General features: G+C 44.9%; 1 protein-coding gene across 3 annotated transcripts in view; it reads left to right on the top strand.

Annotated features, from left to right (window-relative positions):
• Positions 1-13,189, top strand: part of SHLD1 (shieldin complex subunit 1) — a 75,249-nt gene extending 62,060 nt beyond the window's left edge. For 2 of the 3 annotated variants that reach the window (XM_032859143.1, XM_032859145.1), the window contains one exon: positions 12,701-13,189. In XM_032859143.1, the coding sequence (XP_032715034.1) occupies positions 12,701-13,143 (443 nt within the window). In that variant the 3' untranslated portion in view covers positions 13,144-13,189. Of the gene's footprint in view, positions 1-983; positions 1,063-12,700 lie in introns of those variants that run through there. The other variant, XM_032859144.1, reaches the window with a different exon arrangement.
• Positions 13,190-16,765: the final 3,576 nt, after the last annotated feature.

Below are 16,765 nucleotides of genomic sequence, written 5' to 3' on the forward strand. Positions count from 1 at the left end.
TTTTATTTATTTATTTGACAGAGAGAGATCACAAGTAAGCAGAGAGGCAGGCAGAGAGAGAGGGAGAGGCAGGCTCTCCGCTGAGCAGAGAGCCCGATGCGGGCCTTGATCCCAGGACCCTGAGCTCATGACCCGAGCTGAAGGCAGAAGCTTAACCCACTGAGCCACCCAAGCGCCCTTATTATTTATTTTTTTAAAAGATTTTATTTATTTATTTGACAGAGAGAAGCACAAACAGGGAGAGGCAGAGGGAGAGGGAGAAGCAGGCTCCTCTCTGAGCAGGGAGCCAGATGCGGGACTCCATCCCAGGACACCGGGATCATGACCTGAGTGGAAGGCAGATGCCCATATTTGTTGTTTTTAAATGTTTATGGCTTTCCCCCAGTTTCTGAGCTCTCTATATTTTTTGATGTTTGCTCCAGAAAAGAAGGCTCATAGCTTTGCCCTTCTTCAGAGTCAGCTATAAGTGGGGGAGGGCAGGGAGAGAGGGAAGTATTCACTCCCATGGCACTCTTCTTAGTGTATTTCTCAGTCTTTATCTTGCCTTTTAAAATCTAACTCAGCACTACAGCTCTGACTCTGTCAGCAGTCATTCCGTGAACATAGATCTTTTCTGCCTAATTTCTGCCTAATTTCCCAGTCTCTTTGTTTGTTTGTTTGTTTGTTTGTTTGATGCAGTCTGTTTCTCCTTCTGCAGGGTATTTACTAACCTCAGCTTTTCCCTGAAGCTCTTCCTTTGATTAATAGGTTCCATCAAATAGGAAACCACCACCACCATTAGGTCCTACAGGTTGAGTCATTTCAATCCCACCCACAGGCTGGTGGATGTGTCAGGGGACAGCTGGAGGGCCCCACCAGCCTGGGCTTCTGTGTTTGACACTCCCACACACCAAGGGACCTGCTGTTTCCACCCACGCTGGGATCATGTTTGCTTTGCAGAGCTTGCACTTGGGACCTCTCCAGAGTCAGTCCTAACCATGAGATGGGTGATGTTTACCATGGTTCGCCCCATCAGCTCTGATGCCAGGATGGGGCAGCAGCTGTCGGTCAAGGCGATGTCGGGTACGAAGTGGGTTCACCTGGACTTTCCCTGTGATACGTGTCTATCACTGCGTGTAGATACATGAGAGCATTTACACTTCACTCTTAAAATCCTCGGGTGTAAATGACAAATGCCTTCATATTTATATGTAACATCACTGCTGCTGGGGCTGCTCTTGTCACAATGATAATAATGACAGAGTAGCTATTATTTATTAAGTGTGAACTGTGTGCTAGGCTTTATGCTAATAAAGCATTTAATTCTTACAACTATCCACGAGGTATGGATCATTATTATTACCATCCTCATTTTACGGAGGAGGATGTGAAGATTCAGACATGTCAAGTAACTCGCCCCAGGTCACATAGCCTGGAAGCGGACACGCTGGCGCTCAAACCTGAGCCTTCTAAACCCAGTCCTTGCTCGCAATGCTCGCAAGCAAGTCATCTATCAGGACAGAAATATTCAGATTTCTGATCTGTGATTATGAGCTGTTTTACAGAAGCTAGAACTTAAATCCACATTAGTTCTGCCCTATAAAGTAACACTTCTGAAAGCATATAGTACCACGCTGCCTGCCATTGCACAGAACTGGTTTTAGAATTCCTTTGTAAGAACCGCTTTCAGAACTAGTGTGTGGAATGTAAGAAAAGCAATCTCTTTTTGGAGATGAACCTTGCTTTTTACCTCATTCCATGTTACCCTGCTTGATCACTGACATTATTGATCAACTTTTCCTCCTAATGCCTTTTGACAGTTTCCAAAAAGGTAATTCTGTCCTCGGAGGGTGGAGATTTGCCACCAATGAGGACGTCCAGGAGAAGCTTCCAGAGGGAGTGGAAGCACTTCCTGAGACGTTCCAGCATGTTCTCAGTGATGTCAGCATTTTGAGTCTTAAGAGCTGGGCCTCCTGGGGTGGTTACTTTGAAGGGGGAGAGCCCAGCTATGTCTTTGCCTTCTGGTGCACTCCTTACAATTCAACCTGTTACTTCACAGGTAGACCTAAGGTCGATCTGATGTGGAGTCAAGGCTGTTTACACAAATATGCATCTAACGAAAACACTGCTGTGTGTAGGAAAGCATCCGACTTTCCTTGCCTGTCAGTCTCAGCAAGTCTGCTGATGTCAACACGGGAACTGGCTCTGTTTTGATAAGGGTTCTGTTCTATTCCTCTTTATCTCTGAAAATTAGGAAATATTGACTTGTGGATTTGGACAGATGGTGAGTAGGCCCCTGTTCCTCTTAAAGAAAAAAGAACCCGTTTTCTGCTTCCCCAGCAAAGGGAGATGAGCGTTCTGCTAAATATGTCTCCAGCAACACCTCAAGCATCATTTTTAAAGTGCTTATTTTTTTTTCTTACAGTGAAGGTTAAGGTTAAAGTTTCAAGCCTCATCTTAATTAGCTGCTCACATGGAACTTAATTATGCTGAAGTAAACAATCGTATTCAAAATAGCAACGTTGCCATAGCAACCTAGACCAGAATCGTTTGATTTTCTTTCCTGCCCCTGAGTGTGCCTTACTATCTAGGCCATGATATGAAATAAATCTGCTGAAATACCCCATGTAAAATGAGATTTTAAAAAGCATTTAGCAGGGGGAAAACATTTTTAAATGATTGCTTTAAGTGTCGCAGGGAAGCTCCTGATTCCCAATTGCTCCTGAAGGACATTCTGTCACAGGTTCCCTGGTCTGAGAGCCTCCCCTCTTGTCCCCTGTTGGGGTTCTGGGTGCAGAACCGCCCAAGAACTATGCCCCCAAAACCGGACTGGTGCAGGGGATCCAAGTTCTTGTTCCAGCTCCAGCTCCAGCCCTCAGATTCTGGTCCTGAAAGTGCAAGAGCTAAACCAGCAAATCCCCCATGGCTCTTCCAGCTGTAAAGGGGTCAGGTTCTGATCCTTGAATTTGGTTACTACTTAACAACCTGCAAAACGAAGCTGTTTTAAATCAAGCCTCAGCGAAACCTTAATCTCCTTCTAAAGAGGAGAATGGTGTTAAACATTTTTAGGATCCAGGCCTGTGATTCCTCTGCTTTTACCAGAATCATCTAGGGAGAACACCCCTGCCTGGCTCATCACAGCCAACGTGGTCCTCATTATGGCAAATGTGAGCCACATGAAGAGTGGAAGACAATTAATAAGCAGGTTAGCCTTGTCCGTGGTCTCATCACCAGCCCCCTCATGAAGTGATTCTGGAGACTTGGTCTTTGTCTCAATTTTCTTGTCTGCAAAATGTGACTCGGTGAGCTGGCTGTTGGCCTGGCCCCCGGGTCCGCCTTGGCGTGTGACTTTTTCACTGAATGGAGTAGAGACACAGTATCACTTTTTGGAGGTGATAAACTGATACTGCGAAGGTTGTCTTACTTGAGAAGGTTTGCCATTAAAACGAAAACAAACCTCGATCGAGGTCTTTTATCCAGCCTTAGACTGGGATAATCTGGTCATGACCTCAGGTACAGAAAAGTCAAAGACCCTGTTTTCTCTGTACTTTATCTTGTATGCCATTAAAAAGAAGTTAGAAGAAAAGACAAAGTCCAGTAGAGAAAGGGTAAAGAAGATGAATTTTTCATAGTATAGGAAGCCTAAGTCTCCACCAAGTGTCTGGAGAGCAGCTCGGCCACTTTGAGTGAGGAGGGAAATGTGACCCCAAGTAAGGAGGCATATTGGATACGCCCAACAGTGTCAGAGAGTTCGGAAAAGCTGTGAAGAAACAGGGTAACCCAGATCCTGCTGGTGGGAGTGCCCCAGCCACTTTGGAAAGTGATTTGGCAGGTTCTAGTGAAACTGAAAACGCACATTCCTTTCGACTCAGCAGTTCCACGACTGGATATAATTCTAGAGCAAGTACACCAGGAAGTAGGTATGGGGGGAGGGGTCACTGAAGCCTCATTTGTGACAGGGAAAAGTTAGACACAACCCACATGGCCATCCCAAGAGAATGAAATGGATGAAAAACAGTGAGGTATGTTCTTATAATACTCTAAAGCAGACTCCTATATCAACAATGGCAGGAAGGAAAAAATCATTAAGTGGAGTGAGAAAAAGCAAAACTTTGTATATGGAAAATAAAATGAAAATGACCATCACCCAAAGCAACATGGTGTTGCTTAGGGATACATAAGATATGTCAGGTATAAAAATGGGCTGGAAAGGGCGCCTGGCGAGCTCCGTAGGGAGAGTGCGTGACTCTTGATATTGGGGTTGTAACTTCGAGGCCCACATTGGGTGTAGAGATTATTCAAAAATAAAATCTTTAAAAACAAAGACATAAATGGCCTGGAATGAATGAATTTCTGTGTGGAAGTGGTCAATTTTAATTAAAATATTTACTTCTTTTTTTGTTGTTTTGTTTTTATTTTAATGCCAGTGTAGTGAACATAGTGTTATATTAGTTTTAGGTGAACAATAGAGTGATTCAACACATCTGGTTCTCATCACAAGCAGCACATTGCTTAATCCCCATCACCTGTTTCACTCATCCCTAAAATGTTTACTTTTTTTTTTTTTTAAAGATTTATTTATTTGTCAGAGAGAGAGAGAGAGACAGCAGGCAGAAGGAAAAGCAGGCTCCCCACTGAGCAGGGAGCTGGATGCAGGACTCGATCCCACGACCCTGAGATCATGACCTGAGCCAAAGGCAGACTCTTAACTGACTGAGCCACCCAGAATCCCCAGTGTTTACTTCTTTAATAAGAAAAAAGACTTGAAGCAAATATGACAATATGGTAACTGTCCATTTAGAGTGGTGTGAACTTGGATATTCTATTTCTTTGTATTCAGAACATTTTAGTTTCCTAAGAAAATATAAAATGCTCAGGTACGAGTAAGATAGCTTACCAATCAGACGGCAGAGATCAATCAGCCTTATTAATTGCCACGGGCACTTAATTTTAGGGCTGTTCACCGATCGCACATATTTTTGGTTTTTTTCCAGCGTTCATTTTCATTCTCAGCAGTTGCCTTGTAGAGGACCCTAGCTTCTGCCCGGTGCATCTGTTCACCATTAGGAGGAAGGGTGACAGCATATGCCACCTCCCTTCTGGGTGATTCATCAGGCTTACCTCTCCGTTGTAAACAAGTACTCAGACTGCAGTTTCAAAAGCACCGGACCAGCCCACCCATCCTTTGAAGTGTTGATTTGGATTAAATAGCTTGATATCTGCGCCCTGCCCCCACCCCTTTATGAGTCTGTGGGGTTTGTCCTTTAAAGGAACAGTTGCAAATTCCAAATTGTACAAGCCACCGATGGCAGGGTTGCTATGGGGCAAAAGGAAGTGTAAGCTTACTGATTTTTTTGGTCATTAATTTTATGCTATTAAAGAGACAGAAAGTAAGGTATCTTGGAACTCCAGTGCTGGTGTTAACTGCACCGTGGTGGAAAGTCATACGAGACCAGAAAGCAGAATCACAGTGAGTTACTGATGGGATATAGTGAATTGAGCCCCTTTACTTGCAGGGCAGAAACCGAACAGTTCTTGGACAGTCAGGGGGTAGGAGACAGGACTGCTGTGAAAACAAAGGGAAGGGAAGGAGAATTGTCCCGGAGGACAGCAGAACAGAAAGTTTAGGAAAAAAACAAAAGTGTGTGGACATCTTATTTAACCTACAGACTGGGATTATCTCTGGCATCAAAACTCAGCCCTTGGGACATAGGGATGTATGGCAGGAACTTCTATGTGATGGCTATAGCATGATGCATGTATATATAAAACGAATCGTGGTATCCAGGGCCCTTTTGGGAGTGAAAGAGTGTGCTATTAATCATTAATTGAGACAACAGCCATAAACCTGGGTTGTCCTGGGCAAACTTCCCAGTCACCTTAGGGAGCACTGGTAACCCTAGTAATCATGCACCTTTACATCTTTATTTGAAAATGAAACTCATCAAGTAAAATAAAACATCAAAAAGTTTTCAATGTATCTATCTCAGGCCAGCACTGCCTTAGGCCCTGGGTGGTGGTGGGGGGGGGAGCTGGCATCCAGACAAACAAATGCCATAAGCAGGAGAAGATAGACAATAAACAAACAAATCATGCATTAGTAGATGCTGCTATGTTTACTTAGAAATGTAAGGCAGAGAAGGGATACAAGGACAGTCAGGGCCTAGATGAGTGAGGGAAATGCAATTTTAAGTTGTGTGCTCGGGGAAGCTATGGAAGACTGAACGATCGGAAAACTGAATGATACTTTCTTCCTCCCACAGCAGGAGAATTTTTCATCCTCATTCTTTGTTTAAATATTTTATTTGTTTATCAGAGAGAGTACGCACAAGCAGGGGGAGCAGCAGGCAGAGGGAGAAGCAGACTCCCCTCTGAGCAGGGAGCCGGACAAGGGACTCGATCGCAGGACCGTGGGATCATGACCTGAATCCAAGGCAGACGCTTAACCGAATGAGCCACCCAGGTGCCTCCATGTTTATTTTTTTGAAATTAGGCTTGGCCATATGAATTAACATTGGCCAGTGATATGTGAACAGACGTGATGGGGCTTTCCCAGTCACTGCCTGCTCCCCCGGGTTCTTTTCCCTCTGCCGCAGGCACTAAGCAATGTTGAGGTGGTGGCTGGCCCACAGGCCTGGGTTCCAGGGTAAAGGGCAAGCATGACACAGATCTACTAGTATGACACAGAGCTGTAAGTAGTGAGAAACAATCCTTTATTATTTTAAGCCCCTGAGATTTGGCCCGTGCTTGTTACGTAGCATAACCTAGCCAATCCTGACGGATACAGGAGCCCTCACAGAGAAGATAACATCTGAACCGAGACCTGAGGAGGTGAGGGAACCAACCAGTCATGCAGATAAAGTGGAGAAAGCATGTTCCACGCAGAGGAACAGCAGGTGCTGAGGTTCTGAAGAGGGGGCTTGCAAGGATCAGAAGAGAAGCAAGTTCTCCAGGCCATGATGCAGAGGTGTTGCCGCAGCCCCACTTCTGTGCAGCCTGTGGGGCCGGAGGTAGAGGACTGAATCTTGTTCATCCCGTGAGCCTGTTCACTCCTTTTTTCTTCCACAGGATATGGAGTGGAGTGGCAGAAGTAAGAGGAGCAGAAGAGTGTAGGAAGGAAAAAAAGATCTGGGCAGGGAGATGCAGCCTACAGAGCAGGGCTCCAGATCCATAGGCAAGAGCCCTTACTGTATGAAGAACGATGCTGTCACCCACGGAGCAAGCCTGTGGGGCCTCAGAAGCCTGACTGCTGTCATAAAGGAGAGGAGACTGTGCTAATCTGTGACCATTAATGACCAGGACATGCCACCTCCCCCACTCACCTTGTTCTTCCTACACGCATGACTTTCTCAGAGCCACACAGAACCGGAGGAGCCTCCAACAGACAAACCAAGGCAGCGGGGCTACACGTCGACGTGTACCGCGCACCGCCCTGAGAAAAGGGACAGCGTTCACTTTGAGGCAACGTAAAAGGAGACTGTATGAGCCACAATTCCTTCTTTCCTTAAATCCTGATCGTTCTCTTCTTTTATTAAATCTTTGATTTCTTTCCGCTCAGTGCAGCCTTGAAACCCCAGATCCTCCCAATTAGCAATCGCGAGTAAAAGAAAGTCTGAACAAATAAGACGGAGTGGGCGGGCATTGAGGTTGCGGAGACAGAATGCTAAATATCAAATCCATTTAGGAAAAACTTGTTAAAGTTGAAAGCTAAAATGTTTCACAGCGATAAAATCCTGCTGCGCGTTTATCAACCACGGACGTAGCCATGGAAGATTCTCTACAAGAAACCCCCATTAAACATCTGGGTTTCTAAAGGCTAATGGCGTCTCACAGAATGCAACCGTTAATCTCAAATCCTCCGTGCTCATTGATTGCCTGGGATTACTGAACAAACTACCATCCATAACTCCTAAAGATATAAAAATACTTCTAGGTTTGTAAGAATCCCAAACATCTGTATGTGAGCTGTTTTCTCTCCGGTCGAAAGGTAATTTAACCAACAGGTGCTCTGGTAGATAGGTGACCTTGAAACAATGCCTGCAAAAGCATGGCCATACCCAGCGCCATCCTCCTGCCTTTCTTCTTGTCAATTCCTAAAGAAATTCTATTCGTTATGAAAGCAAATTGCAATCAAAAGGGAAATTCTACTCAATTTAGATAATGCCACAATCATTGGGACCGGGGCCCTTGCTGAGAAAAATAAAGTGTTCTCAAGGTCTGAGAGGGGAGGAATGCATGGTACAAAGGGGTGCTAGGAAAAGGTGCCTTGGGAGCCCAAAACAAAGCAATATATTAACAAAGCAGCGGGATTCAGCATTCACTTCCAGCTCTTCCCAGAAATCATCCTTTGAGCCACTGTTCCTCTCAAGGGGTAAGAGGCATTACGGGCATTTTGGGGAGGATGATTCTTTGTTGTATGGGATCGTCCTTTGCCTTCTAGGCCATTTACCTCCTTGACCCCACTCACCAAATACAAGCAGCACTTTCCAATCACTGACACAAAAACATCCCCAGACTCTCCCTAGAGTAGACATTACTGTCCCAAGTTGAGAGCCCTACAAGTCAGGGCTATGTTAATGTAAAAATAAGGTACAGTTTGAACTTGGCTGTGAGGACTCAGGAACTGACTGAGTTATCCAAGATCACCATGCTGTCGGTCTGCATGTAGGTGCATCAGGAAAAGAGAAGCGATTAACTCTATTTGCTGGCAAAGAAATCCCAGATGTCATAAAGGCCGCAACAGCCACATGATTAGAGAGATAGCTTTGTTCTTGGTAGTAAAGCAAGTTTTAAAAGGAAATCAAAGACTGTAATGAGATGGGGACAGTGTTCAAAAGAACTGATGTAGTAAATAACTCAACCCATGTTGTTCTTTTCTTCTGGAAAAGGGAAGGAGGGTTTCTTTGAAGATGAGTTGCTATCTGCTTGATGTTTACATGAAAAACCGAGGAGACAAGCCTGTTTTTTAGGCTCATTGGGTTCAAATCAAAGTTATTGACCAGTTCCTTAACAGGTACTGTTGTGCTATTGGGAGGGCTCTGTGTCAGTGGTTGCCTTGGGTGACAGTTTCAGGAGCTCCCCAGCTTTCTCAGTGTCACTGCCGAGGACCTTCTTTCTCCCTTCCACTCTTCCCATTGACACTTCTCAGCCCCTGTCGTCCTGTCCCTTCCCTTCTCTTCCCTTCCCTTATGTCCCCAGGACCAGATCATCTTTGGGGAAGAAGGTGGGAAGGGACAGCTCATCCTGCCATCATGGGACCCCTGGCCCGGCCCCTTCTCCCCTTGGCTCTGTAATAGCCACTACCATTTGTTAGACAAGGACTGTTTGCCAAGCCCTGGACTAAGGCTCTTTTTTCGTTTGTATTAATATTAAAGTAGGCCGCCAAAGGAAATCTTAATGATTATTCCTCCAGAGGTTTGTTTTCATTATTTTTCTTGCAAGAATCCCAAACTTACAGAAAACTTGCAAGTACAACACAAAGAACTTTTATCCCCCCACGAATTGTTTAAGAGTAAGTTGCCAGCATGATGCCCACCACCCTGATTTTCCTATGAATGAGGAGATAACCATAACCGAGTGAAACTTGCAAAATCGGGACGTTTAACCGGGTACGTTCTTACCATCTAATCCTCAGCCCCCATTCAGGCGATCCCAGAAATGTTCTCTATAGCAAAGAGATCCAGGTGAAAATCATGTGTTGTGTTAAGCTGTCATGTCTCTTCGGTGCCCTTCAGTGTGGCATAGCCTTGCTCACTCTTCTCTTGGTTCTCATGACCTTGGCACACCTGAAGAGTACAGGCCAGTCATTTTACAGAATGTCCCTCAATTTGGTTTTGTCTGCCACTTCCTCATAATTGGGTTCAGGTGACGCAGCGTTGGTGTGACTATCAGAGAAGTGGCTGGGGTCTTCATGTTGTGTCTGGTCAAGTGGCAACAGAATTTCGGTTGGTCGCATCACTTAAGTCACTTGATTGAGGTGATATGTGCCAGGTTTCTCCACGATGAAGTTATTCTTTTTCCATTTGTAACTGATAAGTATTTTAGGGGGAAGTACTCTGAGACTGTGAATACCCTGTTCCTCAGCAAACTTTCAATTATTTTATGGATTCATGGTCTTCTGTTTTAGTGAATGGTCTATCATCCGTTATTCTCATTATTGATTTTGATGCTCGAGTTGTTCCAGATGCGGCCAGCTGACCCCTTTCGAGCTGACCTCTGCTCTCCCCTTGACAAGCCCCCATTGGTATTTGAGCATTCTAGAACAAAGTACCCATCATGTACTTTCCTATAACCACCCTGGACTCAGCCATTCTTCAAGGTGGCTAAGTGCATTGTTGTTGGGCTACCTGTACGGTGGGCCCGTGAATGTCTGTCCATGTGTGGGCCTACATGTGTCTCATACCACGTGTGTCCATATCCTTGGATGCTTTGGATTATCTACTTCTCTGTTCCTTGTCTAACCACAGAAGTTCTCGAAGAGAGACCATTTACTGACACTATTGTAGATGAGAAAGCAAAAGCTCAGCAAGGTAGTATGCTGTCTAGCTGGTAACAAGACTAGAGGCAAAACCCCAAATCCCTTCTCCTTTAGTAAAACCACCGGCTGTAGCACACAACTTTTCATCATTAGCAAGTACAAATATTTTTATGATAGCTACTGATTGAGTTGGTGGGGGTGAGAGGGGTGTGTGTGGAATTAAAGGTAGTAATTTATTAAAGCTTATATCAGAGCAGAAAAGGAAAATATAATATTTTGATTTAAAGTATAAAATGTTAAAGAATAAAACTGGTTGGCGTATAAGGAATTCTGCAAATTATTTGTGTGGAATCTTTTCTAGAACACATTGAGAGGAAAGTCCTTTGTTTCAGAAGAGCTCAGAGATTCCTGTGTTAAGAATTAGGGTTTCCGGGGCACTTGGGTGGCTCAGTGGGTTAAGTCTCTGCCTTCGTCTCAGGTCGTGGTCTCAGGGTCCTGGGATCGAGCCCCACATTGGGCTCTCTGCTCGGTGGAGAGCCTGCTTCCCCCTCTCTCTCTGCCTGCCTCTCTGCCTACTTGTGCTCTCTCTCTCTCTCTCTCAAATAAATAAGTAAAAGCTTAAAAAAAATTATGGTTCCCAGAGAAGTACAGAAAGTGAGATCAGGGACTAGGGTTTGACTCCAATTCTGGCTTCATATTGTCTATTATTTTTTTTTAAAGATTTTATTTATTTATTTGACAGAGAGAGAGAGAGATCACAAGTAGGCAGAGAGGCAGGCAGAGAGAGAGAGGGAGAAGCAGGCTCCCCGCTGAGCAGAAAGCCCGATGTGGGGCTCAATCCCAGGACCCTGGGATCATGACCTGAGCCGAAGGCAGAGGCTTTAACCCACTGAGCCACCCAGGCGCCCCTTCATATTGTCTATTATTAAGTCACTTAGTTTGTGACTCTTTTACAAATCACAAGGGTGGTGATTTTAATTGAGAGATAAAGAGTCTATAGGATTACTGTAGGGAATAGAGAAAGACAATGTCTGAACTGTGTAAATACCCAGCACTGTCTACATTAGTAAACTACGTTTACTGCATTTGTGCCCTGGATCCCGCTGGCATCTGGTTTAAGATTTTATTTAAATTCCAGTTAGTTAACATATGTTGTATTACTAGTTTCAGGGGTAGAATCTAGTGATTCATCACTTGCCTTGAACACCCAGTGCTCATTCCATCACGTATCCGTCACCCACTTAATGCCCGTCACCCAATTACTGCATCTCCCCCCCTCTCCCCTCCAGCAACCCTCCACTTGGTCCCTATAGTTAAGAGTCTTTAATATATGCTTTGTAAATGAATGCTTAAATAATAAGATCTAGTATCAGGACTAATAACTGCTGTAATTTCAAAGCACCGTATCTTAGTCTCCTTGGATCGCCATAACAAAATACCATAGACTGGGTGGCCTAAACAACAGAAGTTTATTTTCTCAGAGTTCTAGAGACCAGAAGTCTGAGACCACAGTGCTGGTATGGCTGGGTTCCGGGAAGGGCTTCCGGGCCTCAAGAAGGCCACCTTCTCCTTGTGGGCTCTCCTGGCCCTCCCCCAGTTCCTGCATATGGACAGAGAGAGAGAGAAAGAGCGAGATCTCTTCCTCTTTTTATAAAGCCACTGCTGCTATCAGATTTGGCTTCCACCCTTACAACTTCATTTAACCCTAATAACCTCCTAAAAGCCCCATCTCCAAATATAGTCACATTAGGCAGCAGAGCTTAACATATGAATTTTGGAGAACCACAGTTCAGGCCATAGCATAGTGACAGGCATAAATGATATTTAAAAACATCTTCTGCAGACTATAGGTGATATGAAAATAGCTGTGAGCTGTTGGTAACAAAGTCATAGGTACTGCTGTTAATAGGTTTGTTGCCAACATTATGGGAGGACATGCTTAACTTAGTGAGGTTAGTGAAAATAAAGATATGATTTTGATCCCCATCCAAATTCACACCTACCCTGAACTTCTATGCAAAGACCATAGATGAAGAACTCCTGGAACATACAAATAAGATGTTCTTGTTCTGAGCAAACAAGTGGCATAACCCCAGGATAGTGGGAATCAATTCTGAAATCAGCTAATTGTGCCCATTACCAGTCACCCAAGAGAGTAGTAGGTGTGGTGAATTGAAGAGACATCGTCTGTTTTTGGCTTTTTTAGATATGTGTTCGAGTATTGGAATGTGTTTTGTCTTGCAGACACCGGTAACCTAAATACTGAACAAAATGATTCCTGGACCTCTGAGAACTTCTGGCTTGACCCTTGTGTGAAGGGTCAGACGGAGACCATGGCAGAGGACGATGGGCTTCGGAAATCCCTGGATAGGTTCTATGAAATGTTTGGCCATCCCCAGCCAGCCGCTAGAAATCCACTCTCCGCATCAGTCTGCCAGTGCCTGACTCAGAAAATCAATGAACTGAAGGGCCAGGAGAACCAAAAGTATGCCCTTCGCAGTTTCCAGATGGCCCGTGTCATCTTCAACCGGGATGGCTGCGCGGTCTTACGGAGGCATTCCAAGGATGCCCACTTCTACCCACAGGGAGAAGGAAGTATGTCTCTGGATGATGAAAAGCCAACCCCGGGACTTTCAAAAGATGTCATTCGTTTCCTCTTGCGGCAGAACGTGATGAAAGCTCACTAAGACGCCCCCAGTGGTAAGGGCAGGCAGCGTGCAGGATGGCCCCATGGCCTGCGCTATGAGTGCCTCCCCCATAGCCCCTCCAGCCTATCTGGCCAATCCTGTGGCTCCAGCCCCCCGCCCCCCCATGAGTCGATGATACCAGAGCCACTTTAGCCCGCATGGAGAGCCAGCAGTGTTTGTGGGTTGGAGAGCCTCTCTGTTCACACCACCTCTCACCCCACCCTACCATTCCCTTTGACTTAAGGCCCAGACTGGCTGGCTGGGGAGCCCAAAAGCACAGCTTCCTTGCTTCAAGGAAGGAAGGACATGATCTGCGGCATAACATACTCTCCAGAGCTCCCTTCTGGATCAAACCAAGACTTGGGCTTCCCGGAAAATCATGCCTTGCTCAGCCTCTTCTGTCTCCCTGTCCTCCTTCTCTTGTTCACCTACTGGTGTCTCCTGGGAGCCTTTCCTTAATAAAGCTCTTGCACCTGAATCCTTGACTCAGAGTCTACTTCTGGGAGAACCCAACCCGAGAGAACAGGGTTTTTTATTAGATGTGGGTTTTTTTGAAGGCTTTAAAGCTTTGCATGGAATTAAATACAGGAATCAGACCAAGCTGTAAAACAGAGGCCATGTGATTGAGATTGTATTTCCCAAAATAATATAAAGATTTAAATACAGTTTAAGATGGATCACATGTTAATCATAATGTTGTCTCTCCAAAGCCAGAGTTCCCAGTTTTATAATACGAACAGGGTGTGGAAGGAACATTTGGACCCTCTAAAATAAGAGCTAATACCTACAAATTGAAGAAAAAAAAAGAAAAAGCCGGGGGCGGGGGCACCTGGGTGGCTCAGTGGGTTAAGCCTCTGCTTTCGGCTCAGGTCATGATCTCAGGGTCCTGGGATTGAGCCCCCCATCGGGCTCTCTGCTCAGCAGGGAGCCTGCTTCCCTGCCTCTCTCTGCCTGCCTCTCTGCCTACTTGTGGTCTCTGTCAAATAAATAAATAAAATCTTTAAAGAAAAAAAAAAAGAAAGGCTCTTGTCTTTACCAGATTGCCAATGTGGAAGGTGTGAAGAAAACAAATGGGCACCACGTACCGACGTCTGTGGAAGCTCCAGCAGGCCGTGCCACGCAGGTGAGATGTGGCCTTGGCCGTTCGTGGAGGAAGAGGAAAAGGGATCCTTTGCCCAAGTGGATTCCTCCCTGTCATTGTGGACTTGTGCCTGCCCACTCCAGGCACCCTCTGTCACCCTCAGAACAGTTGGCCCCTCACCCCTGCCCTCTCCTTGCTGTGCCAGGGAGAGGCTTTAAATAGCTAGTGCCGGCTTGTGCTGGCAGATGCTCTGCTCCGTGGCCATGTCCTGAACCCCCCCATTCGAGACTTGGGGGGTACAATGACATCACCTGGCACCAAGCTCTCTGAAGCTGCCATTGGAGGCCTCATGCCAATCCCTGCCTTGACAGCCCTTCCCAAACATGACATTGACGCAAGGAGGTCTGTCGTTCGTTTGGGGGAGAACAAGAGAAGCTGGCAACCCTGTGCAGTTAAGATTTTGAGGTACCTGAGGTGAAATTTGGTTGGCCGAAGATTCTAGAAGCTTGCCAGAAAGTGGATTTGGCAAATAGATCGTCTTCCAAGTGTCCATGAAGAGTGAGGGAGCCCTCTCAGGCAGGTCTCTTGGGGACGTTCCGATGGGGAGAGGAGACTTTTAAAGGTCAGGAGTTACATACTGAGGCTTCCAGTTCTGAGATGATCAGAGGTAAGAAACAGCATTTCACAGAGAAGTGCAGAAACACCACCGGAGGGAGACCCAACTGGGAGGAAATAGGAAAGGAGTAGGTCTTTGAGAGATACTTGAGGGAAAAAGACAAGCAATCATGTGAATCTCTCCCACCCAGGCTTCTATTCAACTAACCCACAGATAATCGGGAAACCAGTGGGACTTAACCATTGAACATGTGCAGGTTGAATTTTAAGGTCCGTAACTTTATTGCTTTTTTGTGTGGGACCTGTTAATGGAGGCCTCCGAAGAATGCTGTGGGTTTTAGTATTATTCAGTCACCGAAAAAAATATTGGAAATTAGTTTCCATGCCCACTAACAGGAGACTGGATTATTTTCTACTGTTCTTAAAGGACAGAAAATGGAAGCTACTTCTGTTTGGCAGAGAGATTTTAGTATCAGTGATTTTAGAACCTTTTTTATTCTGCGTGCTAAGGGCAGCTCAGCAGGAGGTAGGCTCTGAAACCAGAGAATTTAGAAATGTAAAAGCCAGAATCACCTTAGGGTTAAAAAAAAAAAAAAAGATGAAGAAGAAAAAAAAAGAGCATGCTGTGTGTTTGCTTGTATCTGAGTAAGTGCTTGTGACAGGTCAGTACAAGATATTTGATTCCCTGCAATCTCGCTCTCTAATTTGATCTTCATGAGGTTCAAATGGCATTTTCCACTTATCTCTGTTTACCTTTAATAAAGACCAAGAGATAAGGATATTAAGGCTCTAGCCTTTGGCATTATCATCTATTTCTGTCCTACAGATCACTTCACCAAGATCCTACCATCCCGTGAACGTTCTGACTGGCCTGTGATATCCTCTATGGCCCTTTCCAGCAGTCTCCAAGAGGGTAGATTTGCTTGCAGGAACATCAGAACTCGGAAGAGAAATTGTTACGTTTTATGTTTGTATGGCGACTACTCACTTCATTAGTCATTGCTTTGCAAGACCTGTGTGAGTACATGCCAGATCTTAGTACCAGTCATTAGCACAAAACAATACGGAGATACTTTGAAAACTTTTTACTGAATTGTGCTAATCACACAGAGAAGAGTTTAGAAATGAACCTCCTGATGATTTTCACAACCCAAACCCACCTGTGCACCCAGAATCTGGCTCAAGCGACAGAGATCACTAGCCAACCCAGGTGGCTCCCTTCTGAGTGAAGCTTTTGATCTGGAGAACAGATGTGAGAATAGTTTGCTCAGACCCTTTGTTTCTCAAACTGCTGGTAGTATACTGTAGGCACTACGTAAACAAACAATGTTTATTTTCATTGTTATCTATTCAGTTTAATATGTTAGAAAATATATAACTATTGCATCTAATTTGTGCTTTTGCAGATAGCACAAAGGATAAGCCTAATATAAATATGGAGACAAACCCTGAGAGACTCTTAATCTCGAAGAACAAACTGAGGGTTGCTGGGGGGAGGGAGGTCGGGAGAGGGTGGTGGGGTTATGGGCATTGGGGGTATATGTGTGCTGTGGTGAGTGCTGTGAAGTGTGTAAACCTGGCGATTCACAGATCTGTACCCCTGGGGCTAATAATACATTATATGTTTATAAAAAATTAAAAAAAAATAAAATAAATATTTACAATTTGAAAGTGAATTGAATTAGGGACATCTGGGTAGCTCGGTCAGTTAAGCATCTGACTCTTGATTTTGGCTCAGGTCTTGATCTCAGGGTTGTGAGATTGAGCCCTGTGTTGGGCCCTCCGCTCTCAGCAGAGCCCGCTTGAGATTCTCCCTCCCTCTCCCTCTTCCCCTCCTTGGCCCCTCACACCTTCTCTCTCTAAATAAATAAATAAATCTTTTTTTTTTTTTTTAGTGAATTGAATTAGCAATAAAGTTAATAAATG

This window comes from Lontra canadensis, unplaced genomic scaffold (assembly GCF_010015895.1).
Source record: "Lontra canadensis isolate GAN:19392208 unplaced genomic scaffold, GSC_riverotter_1.0 scaffold16, whole genome shotgun sequence".
Taxonomy (NCBI): Eukaryota; Metazoa; Chordata; class Mammalia; order Carnivora; family Mustelidae; genus Lontra; species Lontra canadensis.